This window comes from Oncorhynchus keta, chromosome 2 (assembly GCF_023373465.1).
Source record: "Oncorhynchus keta strain PuntledgeMale-10-30-2019 chromosome 2, Oket_V2, whole genome shotgun sequence".
In the NCBI taxonomy this organism is placed as follows: Eukaryota; Metazoa; Chordata; class Actinopteri; order Salmoniformes; family Salmonidae; genus Oncorhynchus; species Oncorhynchus keta.
The window spans coordinates 41,707,528-41,735,017 of record NC_068422.1 but is presented as its reverse complement, the minus strand read 5'-3'; the positions used below and the strand labels follow the sequence as shown (position 1 = coordinate 41,735,017).

General features: G+C 42.4%; 1 protein-coding gene and 1 long non-coding RNA gene across 2 annotated transcripts in view; one reads left to right on the top strand and one right to left on the bottom strand.

Moving 5' to 3' along the window:
* Positions 1-27,411, bottom strand: LOC118400414 (uncharacterized). The gene is made up of 6 exons (XR_004829011.2): positions 27,315-27,411; positions 1,897-1,967; positions 1,677-1,829; positions 1,337-1,416; positions 1,051-1,096; positions 1-945 (listed from the first exon to the last, which is right to left on the bottom strand). It is a non-coding gene; the product is annotated as an uncharacterized LOC118400414 (long non-coding RNA).
* The window catches only part of LOC118400405 (neurotrypsin-like), a 38,293-nt gene continuing 18,699 nt past the window's right edge, over positions 7,897-27,490 (top strand). Inside the window, exon 1 of the mRNA XM_052476773.1 lies at positions 7,897-8,003. Coding sequence (XP_052332733.1) covers positions 7,925-8,003 — 79 coding nt within the window. The 5' untranslated portion in view covers positions 7,897-7,924. The remainder of the gene's footprint in view (positions 8,004-27,490) is intronic.

The window sequence follows — 27,490 nt, the reverse complement described above, 5'->3', positions numbered from 1 at the left end:
CTGCAACAAAGATAGCTTAGACGTGCAAGTGTCTTTGGAATTTTAACATGCAGATATGCAAAAAAGAATGTGATAACTTGTGTTTGTAAAGAGAGGCGGGGATGAAGGGTAAATTGCCTAGCCAACAAATCAGTAATGAATGCTCAAATAGAAAGTGTCAGATTGATTTACGATTAAAATCCTCACAAAAGGAGGAACTTCAAACCTTTCTGAGAGTGTCTTTCTTTGTGAGTGTGTGTGCGCGCGTGTGTGTGTGTGTGTGTGTGTGTGTGTGTGTGTGTGTGTGTGTGTGTGTGTGTGTGTGTGTGTGTGTGTGTGTGTGTGTGTGTGTGTGTGTGTGTGTGTGTGTGTGTGTGTGTGTGAGAGAGAGTGTGATATAGACAGAGACAGAGAGAGAGAGACAGAGAGTGAGAATGAGTTAGCGAACGAGTGATTAAGTGTATATTTGCCATGTAGTGCTGCTCAGTCAAGCGAGTGTCTGGAAGGTTCAGGGTTCAGAGTTCAGCAGGGGCCACTTAATGTCTCCATAGCATTGTCCATCTCAAGAGTTTCCGGCTGCACATTCATCATCAATATCTCATTTGCATTTCCCCTGTCAAATTACCAGGATATAGCTTTGTTTAATGGACTACATTCCCTGATCTGTAGATACTGTCGGGTGATTGTCTCTTTCCAACTATGTGTATCATTGAGCCCTAAACTTTTGGATGTCCAAGCTATACCTAATTGACTGCGGTGAGATTAGGCTCCTGAGGAGAAACTGATGCTGGCTGCACATCAACTATTTTATCAAGTGCTCTTATGCAAGTTTCCTCCAGGTATAAGCTTGCAGAGACAGAGTGAATACCAGAAGCTTTGGGTCCAGGAGGCGGTGAATCAATGGAATGTGCCAGTGTGAATATGCTGGAGCCCATCTGCTGAAATATTACCCCCACGGAAACCTGACTAGGGAAGGAAAGCAAACATAATCAGTAAACATATTAAGTGATAAATATTATTCTACTAAGATCCCTAACGAGCCTTGTGTTGTTCCCTGAGGGTCCAGCATACCTCTGAGCAGCTTCGATGTCAGGAACCACGATAGCAAACTGAATCACTGCAACACACGCACACACACGCACACACACACACACACACACACACACACACACACACACACACACACACACACACACACACACACACACACACACACACACACACACACACACACACACACACACACACACACACACACACACACACACACACACACACACACACAGGAAAACGTTCATCATCCTGGTTATATCCACGCCAGGTGATAAAAAAAGTAGGAGAACATAACTTTGCCCACCTACTATACTGTAACTCTATCTGGGTTTGAAGTTATGTGCAGCAGTCACGTGGTCCGACTTTAATGGTCTTAGATGGATACTGGATGAAATGTTGTGCAGTTGTTTATGGCCGCCTCCACGGTGCATGGCCCATGGCCACGTTTCAGTGGAAATGCCAGTAAAAACACAGAAGAACGCATTAGACAATTTCCTATATGCAATGTAAATAGTGTATTACTCCTTTATCGATTTTGCAAGTCCACTACCCAAAACCATATGTTTATTTCATAACTATCGATTTATTTCAAGTGATTCACCTAGTTATAAAACGGTTATACTATTATACTACCATTAACGTACCTTAGATGTGTGCGTCATCTCTTGAAGATCCCCTTTTGTGTATTGGGAGTTGGGCGGTGAACTCACCTGACAGAACTATCAACACTAATATCTGCTGAGTTGGCAGCCCCCACACAACGTGCCCCAAGAGGTGAGCCAATGTTTTGACTTGCCCTATATTATAACAAAAATGTCACACTGCCGTATTGGAGAGTCAACATATTTATCTTTGCATGCTTACCTTTCCACTGGCAACTCCAGACAAGCGTTGGATAGACCTAATCACGGGCGCTTCCTTTTTTTACTTTCTGCCTATAGGAGGAGAGCAACAAGATGGGGTCATTGTCAGATTTGCAAAATAGAGGGCCTTGTATGCATCGCGGAAGTTAGAGTAGCAATGGTCGAGCGTGTTACTCGCTCCTGTACTGCAATCGATATGCTAATAGAATTTACGTAGCCTTGTTCTCAAATTAGCTGTGTTAAAATCCCCAGCTACAATAAATGTAGCCTCAGGATATATGGTTTCCAGTTCGCATAAAGTCCAGTGAAGTTCCTTGATGGCCGTCTTGGTATCCACTTACAGGGGGATATACACGGCTGTGATGATAACCGAGGAAAGTTCTCTTGAGAGATAATACAGTCGGCATTTGATTGTGAGGAATTCTAGGTCAGGTGAACAAAAGGACTTGAGTTCTTGTATGTTGTTACAATTACACTATGAGTCGTTAATCATGAAACATACACACCCGCCCTTCTTCTTACTGGATAGATGTTTATTCCTGTCGGTGCGATGCACTGAAAATCCCATTGGCTGTACGGACTCCGACAGGATGTCCCCAGCTAGCCATGTTTCTGTGAAACAGAGTATGTTACAATCCCGGATATCTCTTTGGAAAGCAACTCTTGCCCTGATTTCGTTGACTTTGTTAACTAGGGACTGGACATTAGCCAGAAATATACCCCGAAACGGTGGGTGGTATGCACGCATCCAAAGCCTCACTAGAAGACTGCTCCAGCACCCTCTCCTCCGGTGGTGTTGTTTTGGGTCGGCCTCTGGAATCAGTTCAAATGCTCTGGGAGGTGCAGACAAAGGATCCGCTTTGGGAAAGTCATATTCCTGGTCGTAATGCTGGTTGTGCTGGTAAGTTGACGTCTCTCTGATATCCAATTGTACTTCCCAGCTGTATGTAATAACACTTAAGGTTTTCTGGGCTAACAATGTCAAAAATTCTACATGAAAAACTAAATACAGCACAGCAAATACTTTTCCTAAGGACTAGAAGTGAAGCTTTCATCTCTATCGGCACCATCTTGAACAAAAAGTTAGTGGAAGTGAAAGTCAGCCAGTAAATGAGTAAAAGTCTAAAAGTATTTGGTTTTAAACATACTTAAGTATCAAAAGTAAAAGTATAAATTGTTTAAAATCCCTTATATTAAGCAAAGAGGACTGCACCATTTTTCTTGTTTTTAAAATTTACTGATAGCCAGGGGCACACTTCAACATTCAGACATTATTTACAAAAGATGCATTTGTGTTTAGTGAGTCCGCCAGGCCAGATGCATTAGGGATGACCACGTGTTCTCTTGATAAGTGCGTGAATTTGATCATTTTCCTGTCCTGCTAAGCATTCAAAATGTGTACTTTGGGTGTCAGGTGAAATGTATTGAGTAAAAAGTACAACATTTTCTTTGGGAATGTAGTGAAGTAAAAGTTGTCAAATATATAAATAGTAAAGTACAGATACTGCAAAAAACTACTTAAGTAGTACTTTAAAGTATTTTTACTTAAAGTACTTTACACCACTAGGGGAAGGTAAGGCTTTCAAATTAATCTGTGTTTAACCTGTGTAATGACGACATGACAGCTGTGTTTGAATACTCATACTAACCATACTATTTGTGATGTAAATGCAGTGTATATTATACTTATTGGTCATAGTATGGATATAGTTAGTATGCCAAAAGTTCCTGGATGCCGTACTACATTCGCCAAAATATGAAGTATTCAAGCAGTGGACACTATTTCTGTGCTTTTAGGGACCATAATGCAATTCTTCAGAACATGGCCTTGGCTTTAAAATGTTTTCAGATTTGAAGAAAATGGCAGAAAATATGCAGCGTATGTCCAACGAGAGCAGATACAAATTCATTGCTTTAGCTAATGACAAATGCTAAGATAATGTTGAGCAATGTAATACATGGATTACTTTTCAAATAAGTTACCTTTCATGTTATGTTGGCTGACAATTGCTATCTACACTACCCTTACGAACCGCATATCATTACAGCAGCATCTACCGGTATATTAGCTACCTAACGTTAGATGGCTACTAATAACATCTGTCACGTCTGCTCCCACTCTTCCCCCCTCAGGCGCTTGAGGGCGCCAGGCTGCCCTGCATCACTCACTCCTATCATCAATTATGCACACCTGCCTTCCCTCGTCACACACATCAGCGATATTGGACTCACCTGGACTCACCTGGACTCACTCATCATCTGTTTATTACATCCCCTATATTTGTCAGTTCCCTTGCTGTATTGATTGTTTTTTTGTCTTTGTTTTCTTGTATGCTGACGCTGTTCCTGTCTTGTTCCATGTTCGTTCCTTATTAAATGTTTGACTCCCCGTACCTGCTTTGTCTCTCCAGCGTCAACTCATGTGACAACATCGAACTTGCCAATATATTAACTATATGCTATTTAACTAACTACCCAACGTTTATTGACTTAATTCACTCTGGCTATCTACTCAGAATTCAGAGCACTCTCGTCTGAGTGTACCTGTGCCAGAGCACAGAATAACTGATGAATTTGCAAACGCTCAGCTCAACACCAGTTGAATATGGCCGGTGTCCGTAAATGTCAACAAAAAAGCCTCATTAAATTGCTGCCAGCAGCACAGTTACAGTCATCAACGCTCTAGGTAACATGAAAACAGCTTATCCAGCTCTGCTCGGGCAATTAAAATGGTCAGAGTGAGGTCTGGAAGTAGCTAGCAAGTTATGCTGGGTCCAGTGTGCGGTCTGAACGCTCTGAATTTACAAACCCACAATCTGACTACACTCTGAATTTACGAATGCACAGAGTGCACTCTGGCACTCCAGATTGAATTTAATAACACACCTGAAGTCGTAAAATGTCTAGCTAGTAATTTGTTGTGCTAACAAGCTAGCAAGAGGTTGCAAAGCAACAGCATCAACTTCCTGTAGACAGGTGAAGCGGAAGTACGCTCAACTGAAAGGATACCGTTCGTTTACAGTATACTAAAATTAACTAATAGGATATACAGTATCTTAGTATGGGTATTCAAACACCGCTATTGTCTATTCAATGGGCACGGGTATAGACTGGACATACCGAACTAACACAGGCAACATCCCAGATACTCAGACATCCTGGGATGCAATCAGTTCATTCATGCACTTTTTGCTACGTTAGAGTTGCAGACATCCTTGGATGCAATCAGTTAATTCATGCACTTTTTGCTACGTTAGAGTTGCAGACATCCTGGGATGCAATCAGTTCATTCATGCACTTTTTGCTACGTTAGAGTTGCATGACCGCGTGTACTGAAAGACAAATTTCCTCCAAACGGTGCACACCATTCTTGAACAGTCTTGAGGTAATGTTTGCTCCCGTTTGATGGCTGTGGCAAGGTGTAGCCTGATCAATATGGGTGTGAGTGATCATTTGAAATCACAAAACCCGTGCAGCACATGCACACCACTCATTTTTAGATTAGTATTTAGTCACATGCACAGGGTCACAGACGTGAGAGAGATGTTTTATTGTCACATACACTGGATAGGTGCAGCGAAATGTGTTGTAGTAGTAGGGCGCCACTTTGGCAAGTAGTAGGGCGCCCCTTTGGGTTAAGTGCCTTGCTCAATGGCACATTGACAGATTTTCCCCCTTGACGGCACGGGGATTCAAAACAAGCAGCCTTTCAGTTGCTGGCCCAACACTCTACGTGCTTGGCTACATGCCATGTGCAGTGTTGCAGTGTGCAGTGTTGCAGGGAAATACTTAATTAAGCTCCGAACTTCAACAGTGCAGGTGTGAATGAAACAATACAAAACAATTATGTATACATACTGTATTTACAACTGTGACAATTTTTATTTGTAACCTTTATTTAACTAGGCATGTCAGTTCAGAACAAATTCTTATTTACTATGACGGCCTACACTGGCCAAACCCGGACGATGCTGGGCCAATTGTGCGACCGCCCTATGGGACACCCAATCACGGCCGGTTGTGATACATGCTGGATTTGAAACAGCGTGTCTGTAGTGCCGCCTCTAGCACTGAGACGTAGTTCCTTAGACCGTTGCTTCACTCAGGAGCCTTGAGCAGGGGGTAGGAGTGGTGGTGGCTATTCAGCATGATATTCATGTCCATTGGGGTGGGGGCAGGGTAGATGTCTGTTGGGGCAGTCCAAAGGGGAGCAGTATCGGGGGAGCCGAGAACGTTGAGGGAGATTTTTTAAAACCAATTTTAGGGGGTAGATCAGCTTTAATATTGCAGATAGATTGTAGCTTCCATCAATGTAATTCTCTGCATCATTTCCAATCCCCCTTATAATTGTGTGTAAAAAAAACATATACATACAGTTGAAGTCGGAAGTTTACATACATTTAGGTTGGTGTCATTAAAGCAAATCTTTTCAACCACTCCACAAATTTCTTGTTAACAAACTATAGTTTTAGCAAGTGGGTTAGGACATCTACTTTGTGCATGACAGAAGTAATTTTTCTAACAATTGTTTACAAACAGATTATTTCCTTATAATTCACTGTATCACAATTCCAGTGAGTCATTCCTGAAAATGATCTCATGGCTTTTGAAGCTTCTGACAGGCTAATTGACATCATTTGAGTCAATTGGAGGTGTACCTGTGGATGTATTTCAAGGCCTACCTTCAAACACAGTGCCTCTTTTCCTGACATCATGGGACAATCAAAAGAAATCAGCCAAGACCTCAAGTCTGGTTCATCCTTGGGAGCAATTTCCAAACGCCTGAAGGTACCACGTTCATCTGGTAACAACAGTACGCAAGTATAAACACCATGGGACCACTCAGTCATCATACCGCTCAGGAAGGAGACGCGTTCTGTCTCCTAGAAATTAATGTACTTTGTGCAAAGTGCAAATCAATCCCAGAACAACAGCAGATAACCATGTGAAGATGCTGGAGGAAACAGGAACAAAAGTATCTATATCCACAGTATAACGAGTCCTATATCAACATAACCTGAAAGGCCACTCAGCAAGGAAGAAGCCACTGCTCCAAAACCGCCATAAAAAAGCCAGACTACGATTTGCAACTGCACATGGGGACAAAGATCGTACTTTTTGGAGAAATGTCCTCTGGTCTGTTTAATAGAACTGTTTGGCTATAATGACCATCGCTATGTTTGGAGGAAAAAGGGGGAAGCTTGCAAGCCGAAGAACACCATCCTAACCCTGAAGCACGGGGGTGGTAGCATCATGTTGTGGGGGTGCTTTGCTGCAGGAGGGACTGGTGCACTTCACAAAATAGATGGCATCATAAGGTAGGAAAATTATGTGGATATATTGAAGCAACATCTCAAGACATCAGTCAGGAAGTTAAAGCTTGGTCACAAATGGGTATTCTAAATGGACAATGACCCCAAGCATACTTCCAAAGTTGTGGAAAAATGGCTTAAGGACAACAAAGTCAACGTATTGGAGTGGCCATCACGAAGCCCTGACCTCAATCCCATAGAAAATTTGTGGGCAGAACTACATAAGCATGTGAGAGCAAGGATGCCTACAAACCTGAGTCAGTTACACCCGCTCTGTCAGGAGGAATGGGCCAAAATGCACCCAACTTATTGTGGGAATCTTGTGGAAGGCTACCCAAAACATTTGACCCAAGTTAAACAATTTAAAGGCAGTGCGACTGGATACTAATTGAGTGTATGTAAACTTCTGACCCACTGGGAATGTAATGAAAGAAGTAAAAGCTGAAATAAATCACTCTCTACTATCATTCTGACATTTCATGTTCTTAAAATAAAGTGGTGATCCTAACTGACCTAAGACAGTGAATTTTTACTAGGATTAAATGTCAGGAATTGTGAAAAACTGAGTTTAAATGTTTTTAGCTAAGGTGTATGTAAACTTCCGACTTCAACTGTATATAGGCTCTATGTATCTATGTGTGTGTGTGTATGTGTAACTTCCGTCCCTCTCCTTGCCTCGAACCAGGGACCCTCTGCACACATCAACAACTGACACCCATGAAGCATTGTTACCTATCGAGCCACAAAAGCCGCGGCCCTTGCAGAGCAAGGAGAACAACTACTTCAAGGTCTCAGAGTGAGTGACGTCACCGATTGAAACACTATTAGTGCGCACCCAGCTAACTAGCTCGCCATTTCACATCGGTTACATGTATGTATGTATGTATGTATGTATGTATGTATGTATGTATGTATGTATGTATGTATGTATGTATGTATGTATGTATGTATGTATGTATGTATGTATGTATGTATGAGTGCCAGTCAACATTTTGGACACAGTTACTCCTTCAAGGATTTTTCTTTATTTGTACTATTTTTTTACATTGTAGAATAATAGTGAAGACATAAAAACTATAAAATAAAAAAGATGGAATCATGTAGTAACCAAAAAAGTGTTAAACAAATCTAAATATATTTTTGATTTTTCAAAGTAGCCACCCTTTGCCTTGATGACAGCTTTGCACCCTCTTCGCATTCTTTCAACCAGCAAGGTAGTCACCTGGAATGCATTTCAATTTCAAGTGTGCATTGTTAAAAGTGAATTTCGGGAATTGTTTTCCTTCTTAATATGTTTGAGCCAATCAGTTGTCTTATGACAAGGTAGGGGAATATACAGAAGATAGCCCGATTTGGTAAAAGACCAAGTCCATATTATGGCAAGAACAGCTCAAATAAGAAAAAATAAACAACAGTCCATCATTACTTTAAGACATTAACTTTGAAAGTTTCTTCAAGTGCAGTCGCAAAAACCATCAAGCGCTACAGTGGGGCAAAAAAGTATTTTGTCAGCCACCAATTGTGCAAGTTCTCCCACTTAAAAAGATGAGAGAGGCCTGTAATTTTCATCATAGGTACACTTCAACTATGACAGGCAAAATGAGAAAAAAAATCCAGAAAATCACATTGTAGGATTTTTAATGAATTAATTTGCAAATTATGGTGGAAAATAAGTATTTGGTCACCTTCAAACAAGCAAGATTTCTGGCTCTCACAGACCTGTAACTTCTTCTTTAAGAGGCTCCTCTGTCCTCAACTCGTTACCTGTATTAATGGCACCTGTTTGAACTTGTTATCAGTATAAAACACACCTGTCCACAACCTCAAACAGTCACACTCCAAACTCCACTATGGCCAAGACCAAAGAGCTGTCAAATGACACCAGAAACAAAATTGTAGACCTGCACCAGGCTGAGAAGACTGTATCTGAAATAGGTAAGCAGCTTGATTTGAAGAAATCAACTGTGGGAACAATTATTAGGAAATGGAAGACATACAAGACCACTGATAATCTCCCTCGATCTGGGGCTCCACGCAAGTCTCCCCCCGTGGGGTCAAAATGATCACAAGAACGGTGAGCAAAAATCCCAGAACCACACGGGGGGACCTAGTGAATGACCTGCAGAGAGCTGGGACCAAAGTAACAAAGCCTACCATCAGTAACACACTATGCCGCCAGGGACTCAAATCCTGCAGTGCCAGACGTGTCCCCCTGCTTAAGCCAGTACATGTCCATGCCCGTCTGAAGTTTGCTGGAGAATATTTGGATGCTCCAGAAGAAGATTGTGAGAATGTCATATGGTCAGATGAAACCAAAATAGAAGTTTTCGGTAAAAACTCAACTCGTCGTGTTTGGAGGACAAAGAATGCTGAGTTGCATACAAAGAACACCATACCTAGAGATCTGCATGGAGAGATCTGCATGGAGGAATGGGCCAAAATACTAGCAACAGTGTGTGAAAACCTTGTGAAGACTTACAGAAAATGTTTGACCTCTGTCATTGCCAAGAAAGGGTATATAACAAAGTATTGAGATAAACTTTTGTTATTTACCAAATACTTATTTTCCACCATAATTTGCAAATAAATTCATTAAAAATCCTACAATGTGATTTTCTGGATTTATTTCTTCTCATTTTGTCTGTCATAGTTGAAGTATACCTATAATGAAATGACAGGCCTCTCTCATCTTTTTAAGTGGGAGAACTTGAACAATTGGTGGCTGACTAAATACCTTTTTGCCCCACTGTATGTTGAAACTGGCTCTCATGAGGACTGCCACAGGAAAGGAAGACCCAGAGTTACCTCTGCTGCAGAGGATTCTTTCATTGGAGTTAACACCCTCAGATTGCAGCCCAAATAAATGCTTCACAGAGTTCAAGTAACAGACACATCTCAACATCAACTGTTCAGAGGAGACTGCCTAAATCAGGCCTTCATGGTAGAATTGCTGCAAATTAAAACAACTACTAAAGGACACCAATAAGAAGAAGATACTTGCTTGGGCCAAGAAACACGAGCAATGTACATTAGACCGGTGTAAATCTGTCGTTTGGTCTGATGTGTCCAAATTAGAGATTTTTGGTTCTAACCTCCGTGTCTTTTATGAGATGCAGAGTAGAGGTGACTGGATGATCTCCGCATGTGCGGTTCCCACCGCGAAGCATGGAGGAGGAGGTGTGATGGTTTGAGATGAGTTGGACTGCAGAGTGAAGGAAAAGCAATCAACCAAAATCAAAGTGCTCAGCATATACCATGAAGATGGCGCCGGAGGGGATGGCTGCCGTCTTATCGGCTCTTAACCAATCATACTATTTTGTTAAAAACTGTAATATCTTATGTTTCATACCCCAACCAGAAGCCATCGATTACAGGCAACATTCACACTGAGCTAATGGGTAGAGGTTCCTCTTTCAAGGAGTAGGACTCTAACCCGGAAGCTTACAAGAAATCCTGCTATGCCCTCCAACGAACCATCAAACAGGCAAAGCGTCAATACAGGACTAAGATCGAATCGTACTTCACTGGCTCCGACACTCGTCAGGTGTGGCAGGGCTTGCAAGCTATTACAGACTACAAAGGGAAGCACAGCCGAGAGCTGCCCAGTGACACGAGCCTACCAGATGAGCTAAATAATTTCAATGCTCACTTCGAGGCTTCGAGGCAAGTTCCCTGAAACATGTCTCAAGCAGACCACCATAGTGCCTGTGCCCTAGAACACTAAGGTAACCTGCCTAAATGATTACTGACCCGTAGCACTCACATCTGTAGCCATGAAATGCTTTGAAAGGCAGGTCATGGCTCAAATCAACACCATTATCCCAGAAACCCTAGACCCACCCTAATTTGCATACCACACCAACAGATCCACAGTTGATGCAATCTCTATTGCACTCCACACTGCCCTTTCACACCTGGACAAAATTAATACGTCAGATTGCTATTCATTGACTACAGCTCAGCGTTCAACACCATAGTGCCCTCAAAACTCATCACTAAGCTAAGGACCATGGGACTAAACAACTCCCTCTGCAACTGGATCCTGGACTTCCTGATGGGCCGCCCCCAGGTGGTAAGGGTAGGTAACAACACATCTACCACGCTGATCCTCAACATGGGGGCCCCTCAGGGGTGCATGCTCAGTCCTCTCCTGTACCCCCTGTTCACTCGTTACTGCCCATGCATGACTTCAACACCATCAATAAGTTTGCTGATGATACAACAGCGGTAGGCCTGATCATGAGACAGCCTATAGGGAGGAGGTCAGAGACCTGACCGTGTATTGCAAGGACAACAACCTCTCCCTCAATGTGATCAAGACAAAGGAAATGATTGTGGACGACAGGAAAAGGAGGATCGAGCATGCCCCCATTCTCATCGACGGGGCTGTAGTGGAGCAGGTTGAGTTTCAAGTTCCTTGGAGTCCACATCACCAACAAACTAACATGGTCCAAGCACACCAAGACAGTCGTGAAGAGGGTATGACAAAACGTATTCCACCTCTGGAGACTGAATTTTTTTGCCATGGGTCCTTAGATCTTCAAAAGGTTTTACAGCTGCACCATCGAGAGCATACTGACGGGTTGCATCACTGCTTGGTATGGCAACTGCTCGGCCTCCAACTGCAAGGCCCTACAGAGGGTAGTGCGTATGGCCCAGTACATCATTGGGGCCAAGCTTCATGTCATCCAGGACCTCTGTACCAGAAGGTGTCAGAGGAAGGCCCAAATATTGTCAAAGGCTCCAGCCACCGCTATTTATAGACTGTTCTCTCTGCTACCGCACGGCAAGTGGTACCGGAGCGCCAAGTCTCGGTCCAAAGGGCTTCTAAACAGCTTCTACCCCCAAGCCATTAGACTCCTGAACAGCTAATCAAATGGCTACCCAGACTATTTGCTTTGCCCCCCCCCCTTCTACACTGCTGCTACTCTCTGTTATTATCTATGTAAAGTCACTTTAATAACTTAACCTACATATATATATTACCTCAATTACCTCGACACTGGTGCCCCCACACATTGACTTTGTACCGGTACCTCCTGTATATAGCCCTGCTATTGTTATTTACTGCTGCTCTTTTTTTACAGGTATTTTCTTTAAACTGCATTGTTGGTTAAGGGCGTGTAAGTAAGCACTTCACTGTAAGGTCTACTACATCTGTTGTATTCTTCGCATGTGACAAATAAAACATTTGATATGTGGGAACTCCTTCAAAACTATTGGAATGCATTCCAGGTGAAGCTGGTTGAGAGAATGCCAAGTATGAGTCATAGTTTTGATGTCTTCACTATTATTATTAAATGTAGAAAATAGTACAAATAAAGAAAAACCCTTAAATGAGAAGGGGTATCCAAACTTGATGCTACAAGCATGGCACAACTGTATTTGGGGATTTTCTCCCATTCTTCTCTGCAGATTTCAAACTGTCAGGTTGGATGGGGAGCATTACTGCACAGCTATTTTCAGGTCTCTCCAGAAATGTTTGATCGGGTTCAAGTCAGGCTCTGGCCGAAGCCACTCCTGCGTTGTCTTGGCTGTGTGCTTAGTGTCGTTGTCCTGTTGGAAGGTGAACCTGAACTCCAGTCTGAGGTCCTGAGTGCTCTGGAGCAGGTTTTGATCAAGGATCTCTCCTTTCATCTTTGCCTCGATCCTGACTAGTCTTCCAGTCCCTGTGGCTGAAAAACATCCACACAGCATGATGCTGCCACCACCATGCTTCACCTTAGGGATGGTGACAGGTTTCCGCCAGACGTGACACTTGGTATTCAGGCCAAAGAGTTCAATCTTGGTTTCATCAGACCAGAGATTCTTGTTTCTCATGGTCTGAGAGTTTTTAGGTGCCTTTTGGCAAAATCCAAGTGGGCTGTCATGTGCCTTTTTACTCAGATTTTTTCGAATCCCACCGTACCTTCTCCGCTGTGCAATCTGGTTTCCGAGCCGGTCACGGGTGCACCTCAGCCACACTCAAGGTACTAAACGATATCATAACCGCCATCGATAAAAGACAGTACTGTGCAGCCGTCTTCATCGACCTTGCCAAGGCTTTCGACTCTGTCAATCACCATATTCTCATCGGCAGACTCAGTAGCCTTGGTTTTTCTAATGACTGCCTTGCCTGGTTCACCAACTATTTTGCAGACAGAGTTCAGTGTGTCAAATCGGAGGGCATGTTGTCCGGTCCTCTGGCAGTCTCTATGGGGGTGCCACAGGGTTCAATTCTCGGGCCGACTATTTTCTCTGTATATATCAATGATGTTGCTCTTGCTGCGGGTGATTCCCTGATCCACCTCTACGCAGAGGACACCATTCTGTATACTTCTGGCCTTTCCTTGGACACTGTGCTATCTAAACCTCCAAAACGAGCTTCAATGCCATACAACACTCCTTCCGTGGCCTCCAACTGCTCTTAAACGCTAGTAAAACCAAATGCATACTTTTCAACCGTTCGCTGCCTGCACCTGCATGCCCGACTAGCATCATCACCCTGGATGGTTCCGACCTAGAATATGTGGACATCTATAAGTACCTAGGTGTCTGGCTAGACTGTAAACTCTCCTTCCAGACTCATATCAAACATCTCCAATCTAAAATCAAATCTAGAGTCTGCTTTCTATGTCACATCAAAGCCTCCTTCACTCATGCCGCCAAACTTACCCTAGTAAAACTGACTATCCTACCGATCCTCGACTTCGGCGATGTCATCTACAAAATAGCTTCCAATACTCTACTCAGCAAACTGGATGCAGTTTATCACAGTGCCATCCGTTTTGTTACTAAAGCACCTTATACCACCCACCACTGCGACCTGTATGCTCTAGTCGGCTGGCCCTCGCTACATATTCATCGCCAGAACCACTGGCTCCAGGTCATCTACAAGTCCATGCTAGGTAAAGCTCTGCCATATCTCAGTTCACTGGTCACAATGGCAACACCCATCCGTAGCACGCGCTCCAGCAGGTGTATCTCACTGATCATCCCTAAAGCCAACACCTCATTTGGCTGCCTTTCATTCCAGTTCTCTGCTGCCTGTGACCGGAACAAATTGCAAAAATCATTGAAGTTGGAGACTTTTATGTTCCTCACCAACTTTAAACCTCTGCTATCTGAGCAGCTAACCGATCGCTGCAGCTGTACATAGTCCATCTGTAAATAGCCCACCCAATTTACCTACCTCATCCCCATACTGTTTTTATTTATTTACTTTTCTGCTCTTTTGCACACCAGTATCTCTACCTGCACATGACCATCTGACCATTTATCACTCCAGTGTTAATCTGCTAAATTGTAATTATTCGCCTACCTCCTCATGCCTTTTGCACACAATGCATATAAACTCTTTTTTTCTACTGTGTTATTGACTTGTTTATTTACTCCATGTGTAACAACTCTTGTTGTTGTCTGTTCACACTGCTATGCTTTATCTTGGCCAGGTCGCAGTTGTAAATGAGAACTTGTTCTCAACTAGCCTACCTGGTTAAATAAAGGTGAATAACATTTTTAAAAAATAAAAGCAGTATGTAAACATGATTAAAGTGGCCAGTGATTCCAAGTCTGTGTATATAGTTCAGCAGCCTCTAAGTTGCAGCGTTGCGTAACCGAGTGGAAGCCGGCTAGTGATGGCTATTTAACAGTCTGATGGTCTCAAGATAGAAGCTGCTTTTCAGTCTCTCTGTCCCAGCTTTGATGCACCTGTACCTCACCTTCTGGGTGATAGAGGGGTATCCAGGCAGTGGCTCGGGGTGGTTGATGATGTGGTAATATTGTCAGCATTTGATTGTGAGGTATTCTAGGTCGGGTGAACAAAAGGACTTCAGTTTCTGTATGTTAGTACAATCACACCATGAGTGGTTAATCATGAAACATACACCCCTGTCTTTCTTCTTCCCGGAGAGTTCTTTATTCCTGTCTGCTCTATGTTTAAAAATGTTTTATTTTATTTAACTAGGCAAGTCAGTTAAGAACAAATATTTACAATGACAGTCTACAGATGTACTTAGAACCCAGATGGCTGAATGGACGGGGACAGTATATCTCGAGAGAGCAATGTTTTAGTTTAACAGAGTATGTTACAATCCCTGACGTCTCACTGGAAGGAGATTCTCGCCCTGAGCTCATCTACTTTATTATCCAGAGACTGAACAGTAGCGAGTAATATAATCGGAAGCGGTGGATGGCATGCACACCTCCTGAGTCGGACTTGAAGTCCACTCCAAATACCTCTTCTCCGTTGGGTGTGTCTTGAAGGGTACGAACAAAGGATCCAATTCGGGAAAGTCGTATTCCTGGTCGTAATGCTGTTGAGTTTGCGCCACTCTGATATCCAAAAGTTATTTCCGGGCTGAATGTAATAAGACAAAAAGAATTCTGGCCTTATAATATAAGAAATAATACACACACAAAAAAATACTGCAAAGTTGCTTAGGAGCTAGAAGCAGATCTGCTATATCTGTCGGCGCCATCTTACTGAGGAGTGACCGCTGGCTACGTCCCTTCCGTCTTCAAGAGAGCGAGAGTTGCACCCCTTCTGAAAAACCTACACTCGATCCCTCCGATGTCAACAACTACAGACCAGTATCCCTTCTTTCTTTTCTCTCCAAAACTCTTGAACGTGCCGTCCTTGGCCAGCTCTCCCGCTATCTCTCTCAGAATGACTTTCTTGATCCAAATCAGTCAGGTTTCAAGACTAGTCATTCAACTGAGACTGCTCTTCTCTGTATCACGGAGGCGCTCCGCACTGCTAAAGCTAACTCTCTCTCCTCTGCTCTCATCCTTCTAGACCTATCGGCTGCCTTCGATACTGTGAACCATCAGATCCTCCTCTCCACCCTCTCCGAGTTGGGCATCTCCGGCACGGCCCACGCTTGGATTGCGTCCTATCTGACAGGTCGCTCCTACCAGGTGGCGTGGCGAGAATCTGTCTCCTCACCACGCGCTCTCACCACTGGTGTCCCCCAGGGCTCTGTTCTAGGCCCTCTCCTATTCTCGCTATACACCAAGTCACTTGGCTCTGTCATAACCTCACATGGTCTCTCCTATCATTGCTATGCAGACGACACACAATTAATCTTCTCCTTTCCCCCTTCTGATGACCAGGTGGCGAATCGCATCTCTGCATGTCTGGCAGACATATCAGTGTGGATGACGGATCACCACCTCAAGCTGAACCTCGGCAAGACGGAGCTGCTCTTCCTCCCGGGGAAGGACTGCCCGTTCCATGATCTCGCCATCACGGTTGACAACTCCATTGTGTCCTCCTCCCAGAGTGCTAAGAACCTTGGCGTGATCCTGGACAACACCCTGTCGTTCTCAACTAACATCAAGGCGGTGGCCCGTTCCTGTAGGTTCATGCTCTACAACATCCGCAGAGTACGACCCTGCCTCACACAGGAAGCGGCGCAGGTCCTAATCCAGGCACTTGTCATCTCCCCGTCTGGATTACTGCAACTCGCTGTTGGCTGGGCTCCCTGCCTGTGCCATTAAACCCCTACAACTCATCCAGAACACAGCAGCCCGTCTGGTGTTCAACCTTCCCAAGTTCTCTCACGTCACCCCGCTCCTCCGCTCTCTCCACTGGCTTCCAGTTGAAGCTCGCATCCGCTACAAGACCATGGTGCTTGCCTACGGAGCTGTGAGGGGAACGGCACCTCAGTACCTCCAGGCTCTGATCAGGCCCTACACCCAAACAATGGCACTGCGTTCATCCACCTCTGGCCTGCTCGCCTCCCTACCACTGAGGAAGTACAGTTCCCGCTCAGCCCAGTCAAAACTGTTCGCTGCTCTGGCTCCCCAATGGTGGAACACACTCCCTCACGATGCCAGGACAGCGGAGTCAATCACCACCTTCCGGAGACACCTGAAACCCCACCTCTTTAAGGAATACCTAGGATAGGATAAAGTAATCCTTCTCACCCCCCTTAAAAGATTTAGATGCACTATTGTAAAGTGGCTGTTCCACTGGATGTCATAAGGTGAATGCACCAATTTGTAAGTCGCTCTGGATAAGAGCGTCTGCTAAATGACTTAAATGTAATGTAAATGTATGAGTGGCTTCTGTCTGGCCACTCTACCATAAAGGCCTGTTTGGTGGAGTGCTACAGAGATGGTTGTCCTTCTGGAAGGTTCTCCAATCTCCACAGAGGAACTCTGGAGCTCTGTCAACGTGACCATCAGGTTCTTGGTCACCTCCGTGACCAAGGCCCTTCTCCCCCGATTGCTCAGTTTGGCTGGGCGGCCAGCTCTCGGCAGAGTCTTTGAGGTTCTGAACTTATTTAATTTTAGAATGATTGAGGCAACTGTGTTCTTGGGGACCTTCAATGCTGCAGATTTTCTTTGGTCCCTTCCCCAGAGCTGTGCCTCGACACAATCCTGTCTCGGAGCCCGACAGGCAATTCCTTCAACCTTGGTTTTTGTTCTGACATGCATTGTCAACTGTGGGAACTTTTTATAGACAGTTGTGTGCCATTCAAAATCATGTACAATCAATTGAATTTACCACAGGTGGACTCCAATCAAGATTCAATGGAAACAGGATGCTCAATTTCAGGTCTCATATGAAAGTGTCTGTTTACTTATGTAAATAAGGTCATTCTGTTTTTATTTTTGATAAATGTGCAAAAATGTCTAAAACTGTTTTCGCTTTGTCATTATGGGGTTTTGTGTGTAGATTGCTGAGGAAATAGTTTTATTTAATACATTTTAGAATAAGGCTGTAACGTAGTGCAGCGGTCTAAAGCACTGCATCCAGACTGTATCACAACCGGCCATGATTGGGAGTCCCATAGGGCGGCGTACAATTGGCCCAGCGTCGTCCGGGTTTGACCGGTGTAGGCCGTCATTGTAAATAAGAATTGATTCTTAACTGACTTGCCTTGTTTAAATAAAGGTTAAATAAAAAGAATAACTAAATGTGGAAAAGTCAAGGGGTCGGAATACTTTCCGAAAGCACTGTATCTAGATACTCATACAGACGAGGGACAGGTTGAGGGAGAGGTTGTTTAGCTGGTACCACACCGTCAGAGTGCCAACCTCTTCCCTGTAGAGGATTGAGTGTGTCTGGGAGGGAGGAGGTGATGTACTGAAGTCTTTGACCAGCCTCTCGCAGCACTTCATGATGACTGATGTGAGTGCTACGGGTCGGTAGTCATTCAGTTACTTTCCCTTTATTGGGCCCTCTGGGCCACCATAATCACAATGTTCTTCAACTGGTCGTTCAGTACAGTAGGCTACCGTTTCAGTTGAATTAAACGTTGCACCATGTTCTGTCTACTAAAACGCCCTCAGCACTCTATGATATGATTGGTCAGCCATGTTGCCTGTTACACCTCTTTTTACTGCAGTGTGCATAAATTTTACACTCTCTTTTGAAATCAATGTAGATCAGCATTCTGAGTTAGTAGTACCTTATAATTCAGTGTTTTATTCAACATTTTAATATTTTTGGTGACAATGACAACAACACTGGAAAGTGATTACACTGTTTCCCCACAGATGCCATGTGTATCACTGAGATGTCCATAATGATGGCATGCTGGAAGCAGAACAACGAAATGCAGTCCTTCTACAAGTGTGTTGAGAAGCCCATGTAAGATGCTGCTTCTAATCAGTGTACCGGAAATCCTTGCTCCAGGCTTATTACACACACACACCCCACTCTCCCGACTCCCTGTTGTTTTAAACTAGGTCAGCATTGTTATATTAAACATTTTATTAGGAGATAAGGTAACCAAGCAGCATGGGTAACATGGTTTTCTATGGCGTTTCCTGGCTTGGGAGGAGTCATAACAAAAAATATACCCCAGGCCTGTTTCCTTGAAGGTCTTCCTTCCTGTTTTGCTTTTGTTTTCCCTTCTTTCACAATTTCCCTTCCTCAGCTCAGATGCCCAGCTAACGGATGCTACTACAGCACTGCATGGATGGATGACAAGTCTTTGGCTAAATTATGCTTTCAGTTTAGTGTCTACAAGGAAGTAAAACATTATTTACAAATGTAAATAAACAGCTCAAAGCCATTACGTTTTCAATTTAATTAATATTGAATGAGGCAATGCATTTTCTTTAACAGTTTTTGTCTAAATGCATTTCCTCACAGATTGCAGTGAAAGCCTATCAGAGCATCACATCATTGGCCAAGGTGGATGCCTTCAACCAAAACAAGCCACAACCCTGCTGAAGTGACACCACAAATTACACAAATAAATCTAGTACTACCACAAGCCCTATTATTAAGATGTGTTCATTGACTCAGGTTGCTGGCCAGAGACTATTTACAGTGGGGCACAAAAGTATTTAGTCAGCCACCAAATGTGCAAGTTCTACCACTTAAAAATATTTGAGAGGCCTGTAATTTTCATCATAGGAACACTTCAACTATGACAGACAAAATGAGAAAACAAATCCAGAAAATCACATTGTAGGATTTTGAATGCATTTATTTGCAAATGATGGTGGAAAATAAGTATTTGGTCAATAACAAAAGTTTATCTCAATACTTTGTTATATACCCTTTGTTGGCAATGACAGAAGTCAAACGTTTTCTGTAAGTCTTCACAAGGTTTTCACACACTGTTGCTGGTATTTTGGCCCATTCCTCCATGCAGATCTCCTCTAGAGCAGTGATGTTTTGGGGCTGTTGCTGGGCAACATGGACTTTCAACTCCCTCCAAAGATGTTCTATGGGGTTGAGATCTGAAGACTGGCTAGGCCACTCCAGGACCTTGAAATGCTTCTTACGAAGCCACTCCTTCGTTGCCCGGGCGGTGTGTTTGGGATCATTGTCGTGCTGAAAGCCCCAGCCACGTTTCATCTCCAATGTCCTTGCTGATGGAAGGAGGTTTTCGCTCAAAATCTCACGATACGTGGCCCCATTCATTCTTTCCTTTACACGGATCAGTCTTACTGGTCCCTTTGCAGAAAAACAGCCCCAAAGTATGATGTTTCCACCCCCATGCTTCACAGTAGGTATGGTGTTCTTTGTATGCAACTCAGCATTCTTTGTCCTCCAAACACGACGAGTTGAGTTTTTACCAAAAGTTCTATTTTGGTTTGATCTGACCATATGACATTCTCCCAATCTTTTTCTGGATCATCCAAATGCTCTCTAACAAACTTCATACGGGCCTGGACATGTACTGGCTTAAGCAGGGGGACACGTTTGGCACTGCAGGATTTGAGTCCCTGGCGGCATAGTGTGTTACTGATGGTAGGCTTTGTTACTTTGGTCCCAGCTCTCTGCAGGTCATTCACTAGGTCCCCCGTGTGGTTCTGGGATTTTTGCTCACCGTTCTTGTGATCATTTTGACCCCCACGAGGTGAGATCTTGCGTGGAGCCCCAGATTGAGGGAGATTATCAGTGGTCTTGTATGTCTTCCATTTCCTAATAATTGCTCCCACAGTTGATTTCTTCAAACCATGCTGCTTACCTATTGCAGATTCAGTCTTCCCAGCCTGGTGCAGGTCTACAATTTTGTTTCTGGTGTCATTTGACAGCTCTTTGGTCTTGGCCATAGTGGAGTTTGGAGTGTGACTGTTTGAGGTTGTGGACAGGTGTCTTTTATACTGATAACAAGTTCAAACAGGTGCCATTAATACAGGTAACGAGTGGAGGACAGAAGAGCCTCTTAAAGAAGAAGTTACAGGTCTTTAAGAGACAGAAATCTTGCTTGTTTGTAGGTGACCAAATACTTATTTTCCACCATAATTTGCAAATAAATTTCATAAAAATCCTACAATGTGATTTTCTAGATTTTTTTCCCCTTATTTTGTCTTTCATAGTTGAAGTGTACCTATGATGAAAATTACAGGTCTCTCACATATTCTTAAGTGGGAGAAATTGCGCAATTGGTGGCTGACTAAATATTTTTGCGTGACTGATCCGTGTAAAGGAAAGAATGAATGGGGCCATGTATTGTGAGATTCTGAGTGAAAACCTCCTTCCACCAGCAAGGGCATTGAAGATGAAGCGTGCCTGGGTCTTTCAGCATGGCAATGATCCCAAACACACCGCCCGGGCAATGAAGGAGTGGCTTCGTAAGAAGCATTTCAAGGTCCTGGAGTGGCCTAGCCAGTCTCCAGATCTCAACCCCATAGAAAATCTTTGGAGGGAGTTGAAAGTCCGTGTTACCCAGCAACAGCCCCAAAACATCACTGCTCTTGAGGAGATCTGCATGGAGAATTGGCCAAAATACCAGCAACAGTGTGTGAAAACCTTGTGAAGACTTACAGAAAACATTTGACCTCTGTCATTGCCAAGAAAGGGTATATAACAAAGTATTGAGATAAACTTTTGTTATTGACCAAATACTTATTTTCCACCATAATTTGCAAATAAATTCATTAAAAATCCTACAATGTGATTTTCTGGATTTTTCCCCCTAATTTTGTCTGTCATGGTTGAAGTGTACCTATGATGAAAATTACAGGCCTCTTGCACAATTGGTGGCTGACTAAATACTTTTTTGCCCCACTGTATTTACATTTGAGATTCTTCAAATAGCCACCCTTTGCCTTGATGACAGCTTTGCACACTCTATGCATTCTCTCAACAAGCTTCACCTGGAATGCTTTTCCAACTGTCTTGAAGGAGTTCCCACATATGCTGAGCACTTGTTGGCTGCTTTTCCTTTACTCTGTGGTCTGACCCATCCCAAACTATCTCAATTTGTTTGAGGTCGGGTGATTGTGGAGGCCAGGTCATCTGATGCGGCACTCTATCACCCACCTTGGTAAAATAGTCCTTACACAGCCTAGAGGTGTGTTGGGTCATTGTCCGATTGAAAAACAAATGATAGTCACACAAACCCCAAACCAGATGGGATGGCGTATCGCCGCAGAATGCTGTTGTAGGCTGGTGCTTCCATTCCTGTGGCGGTGGTTTTTGCTTGATGGTTTTTGCAACTGCACTATTTTACCCCATTTTTCCATATTGACTGACCTTCATCTCTTAAAGTAATGATGGACTGTCGTTTCTCATTGTTTATTTGAGCTGTTCTTGCCATAATATGGACTTGGTATTTTACCAAATACGGCTATCTTCTGTATACCCCCCACCTTTCTTGTCACAACACAACTGATTGGCAAGAAATTCTAGAAATGAACTTTTAAGAAGGCACACCTGTTAATTGAAATGCATTCCAGGTGACTACCTCATGAAGCTGGTTGAGAGAATGCCAAGAGTGTGCAAAGCTGTCATCAAGGCAAAGGGTGCCTATTTGAAGAATCTCAAATATAAAATATATTTTGATTTGTTGAACATTTTTTTGTTACTAAATTATTCCATGGTTTATTTCATAGTTTTGATGTCTTCACTATTGTTCTACAATGTGGAAAATAGTACAGATAAAGAAAAACCCTTGAATGAGTAGGTATTCTCAAACTTTTGACCCCCCCACACAGAAACATCCAGTTCCATCGATGCCAGATGTGATTAATCAACAAACTGGGCTGCAGATACACTTGTTGTGATTGCTATGTTTAATTGAGTATGCTGTTATAGGTAATCTAAAACAGTACCATTTAAAATGGCTTCAGTCACAAAAGAAGGTTCCTACAAATATATAACTTCACTCACTGTCTGTAATATTTTGAAAAGCATTTTCATTAGGCTTTCAGTTATTGCTATATTATTACATGACTATCTTAATATTACATATATTACTACTTTACTTTTTACGATGCGCTACTAATTCACATTTCTCATAACAATCAATGACATTTGTTTTCGTAACTTACTTGACATGATATTGGGTGTGACCTGGATGAAATACTGTGACTGACTGTAAACCCAGTATCTTGAGTTAACGCCCATAAAAATGATTGCAATAATTACATACTGCACAGTGGTTGCTAATGATATGAAGATATTATTAGTGACCTGTGCAGTATTGAATTATTGTTCTTTTGTTGCTCATCTTCTCTGGCGTGCACTATAACTCGATGATCACCTCAATAGAATGCCTACTTTGAGTTTCAAATGGATCAAATGTAATTTGAAACACTCCTGATATAGTGAACATTCTAGCTATTCTGTATTATTGGCCAATTTGCCAGATAGGATTACATGCCGGGAAGTAAAGCCCATTGCTGGTCATAGTCACACAGGTATTGAAAATTGCATTAAGATGACTGAGGTGCCAAGAAAATATCTAATTTGCTGACTAACGTCTACTGTAATTTCAGCTCCAGCTGCATTACCTTATAATTCATACATTGTTTCCGTTTTTTAATCTTAAAAACCTCCCTTAGTCCTTTTGATTCAGGCACTGGTTTTTATATTACGCTAATGATGTTTGAAGTCAACATTAGGATGTTGGATGCTCTTATGCTTTGTCTGCCGTCCAGGAAACGGCTAAATCCGATGTCAGAATTGGGTATTTTAAGTATTTCCATATTAGGCTGCCCCTCATTATGAAGAGAACCATTGCCATCCCACCCCATTGCCACCCCGCCCTACCATTTCCTCACCCTCCTTATAATTTCCTGCTAAACGCCTAGACTGAAAAAGAAATACTGTCCTTCACCATTATCAGTGCAGATGGGTTTGATCACACTACCACAAAATAGCAATTCACTATATATACAGTGAACAAAAATATAAATGCAACATGCAACAATTTATAAGATTTTACTGAGTTACAGTTCATATAAGGAAATCAGTCAACTGAAATAAATTGATTAGGCCCTAATCTATGCAATTCACATGACTGGGCACACAGATATGCATCTGTTGGTCACAGATACCTTAAAAAAAAATTGGCCCTACAGTGGGTCTCAGGATCTCGTTATGGTACTTCTGTGCATTCAAATTGCCGTCGATAAAATGCAATTGCGTTCGTTGTCCGTTGCTTATTCCTGCCCATACCATATGTTCTGCTAAATTCTCTAAAACGTTGGAGGCGGCTTATGGTAGAGAAATTAACATTAAATTATCTGGCAACAACTTTCAACAGCATTCCTGCAGTCAGCATGCCAATTGCACGCTCCCTCAACTTGAGACATCTGTGGCATTGTGTTGTGTGACAACTGCACATTTTAGAGTTGCCTTTTATTGTCCCCAGCACAAAGTGCACCTGTGTAATTATAATGCTGTTTAATCAGCTTCTTGATATGACATACCCATCAGGTGGATGGATTATCTTGGCAAAGGATAAATGCTCACTAACAGGTATGGAAACAAATTTGTGCACAACATTTTAAGAGAAATAAGCCTATTGTGTTTATGGTACATTTCTGGGATGTATTTTTTCAGCTAATGAAACATGGGACCAACACCTAACATGTTGCGTTTATATTTTTGTTCAGTGTATTTATGTACAACTATGAAACAGTACAGTACTGGATTGCTTTCCTTTATTTCTATATTTCTGTACTTAGACTGGCAGTCATTTGAAGTTATAATATTGAAGCATGGAAAAGGATCAAGGCCTCCTATTCTAGACCAGTTACAAAAGTTTAACTGTTCTTAGACTGTGTGTTACCTGGTATCTAAATCTATATTCATAAAAATGTGACTATATTTACTTTAGACTGACACCCCGAAAGTAATTAACAGTCCAAGACTAGAGGCAAATCAATAGGTCCTTTGAAGATCATATCAGAATCTAGAAGGCCTTTCCCCTTCTGTTTGGCCCGCTTTGATTCCTTGTTAAGACCAGAATAGAACTTCAGAAAATAATCAGCTGTTTCAATAGGATATAAGAAAAAATGGGCTATCTTTGACATCTCTTAAAAGGTTGCCAGCAGAGCTTCACAGACTCTGAAGTGGCAGAGAATTTTTTTTTAAATCCTTTGAGGAGATGTTGATTTTATCATGCTCATGTTGTGTACCCGTCTGAATATTTATGTTGGGATGCCAGAGAAAACAGTGGTGCCCCTTAAGTGGGACTAATCACGCCTTGGTCAGTGATAAACAAATTCTAAATCCTTTAAAGCCATGTTTGAAAATAGCCTATAGGCCTATACTAGAAGTCCATCTCATGATCTCATATTTGTTATAATAACGATAATCTTCTTACTAATGGTGAGAAGGTCAGTTGTGGTTGGTTTTTGAAGATCTGTATTAAAAACATGTTTCTATTAAGCATGCTGTAGATCAGTGGCAGTCAGTGTCGTTTAAGATGAGGGAGGACAATTTGTTTTTCAGGAGCATGGCCTTATTTCTATTACAGTATATTGGATGACTCATTCATATTCCATTCCCCCAGTTCAATGTAACAGTGACAGGTTTAGGTTTAGGTTACTACATGATACTCAACTTTTCCCTATACCCATCTTGAGGTTGCTACAACCTAGCCTTTGAATTAAAGTTTACATGGTAGGTGCACACAGATCGAGAGACACATTTGAGGTGACAGACAGTGACATTCAATACCGCCTAGCAACACTCTTGCCTGTATCTAGCTGATATAGGGTGTAATCATTATTCCAACAGTTGCAAACGAGAGTTTCTACTGGACTAATTCAGGTATGTTTATCCCCATTTTGTTCCGTTTGCTTCCATTTAAGAAACGTTTTTCAACAGAATTGGCAGAATGAATACACCCCTGATCACGAGTAAACAGTTCACTTTCATAGCAGCCACGTTGTATTCCTTCTCACATCTATGTGCTCTTCTCTCACCTCTTCCCTTCGCATGTGCCCTTCAATGCGCAACACTTCAGCTGTATTTGACCCAACAATCCGCTACACACAGCCTACATTGTTGTCACCATATTAGCTAAAATAACGTCATAGTCAGCATAGCTAATAGAGCTAACGCGTTAGTACGTCCGCTACAATCATGCAGTAACGTTACAGTGTACAGTCAATATGCAGGTACACCGGCAGGCCCCACTGGCAAAAAAAAAAGTAATACCAAAAGCTTACCTTGACATGGAAGAGTTCCAGTGTTGTGTTAGAAAGCCATAGCCAGCTAGCTAACATAGCATCCCTCTGTTTGAGCAGAATGTTTCAGTAGGCTGTACTAACTAGCTGCATTTGCTTTCACTGAAAGTGAAACAAAATGATACTCTCTATTTCTCTCTTGCTTCTACATTTTGGAATAAATTAATTTGTTCAAAACTGGTGAACTATTGCATTTTTCTCTTTGATGCAACCACTCACCACATGTTATAGACTCCAGTGCTGTAGCTTATGCTTTCATTACTAGATTCATTCTCTGAACCTGTGATTGGTCGGACAAGATGTCAGTTCATGCTGCGACTGGAGACCTTTGCAAAATAGTGTTTTAGTATAATTATATTTAGTATGATTGTATCTAAAAATTATGACTTTTTAAATGTTTTACCATTTACATTATATGAAATTCCCTGAGGAGGATGGTCCTCCTCTGAGGAGTCTCCACTGCTGTAGGTGTAGGTCACACTTCCACACAGAAAAAATAATAATCATACTTTATCAAATTCGGGACAAACCTTTAACACAGTTACTGATAAAACATAGCCAAAAGGCGTAGTCTATTTCAAACTCTAAAATTAGTCCAGAGCTAACAAATTCAAAATACTCTGTAGTTGACAAACAGGCATATATATGGGTCCAACATATCAGGCAACCTGGCTTTTAAGTAAGCTCTGTGCATTAGGCTATACTGCTGCTGCCAACATGTGTTCATATGGCTTCAAAGTCTCATAAAATGTTTCCACTGCTGCCTCAGGTTGTGAGCAGTAGCCTAGCTTACTCTACTCCTGGAACTAATTTAGTGGGAGAATGACTAGTACTAGCCTATTGCCAATTACATATCTGGAGATCTCCATTGGCCAAGAATGGCACAATACCTGTCACGTTCTGACCTTTATTTTCCTTTGTTTTGTCTTTATTTCGTATGGTCAGGGCGTGAGTTGGGGTGGGCAGTCTATGTTTTGTGTTTCTATGTTTAGGTTTCTGTTTCGGCCTAGTATGGTTCTCAATCAGAGGCAGGTGTCGTTAGTTGTCTCTGATTGAGAATCATACTTAGGTAGCCTGGGTTTCATTGTTGGGTTGTGGGTGTTTGTTTTCTGTGTCAGTGTTTGTGCCACACGGGACTGTTTCGGTTTGGTTTTCGTTCATGTTCACATTTATTGTTTTGTAGTTCTTAGTGTTCAGTTTATGTTTTATAATAAACAATATGGACACTTACCACGCTGCGTTTTAGTCCGATCCCTGCTACACCTCCTCTTCGTCCGAATCTGTCGTTACAATACCCTTGCCTAAATGAGTGCCACAGTGTCATGATCTATGTTATAGAATGTGTTTAGGTCTCGTTACTGCAAGACAATATACATTTAATTGATCTTCGAGTTTAACTTTCCATGC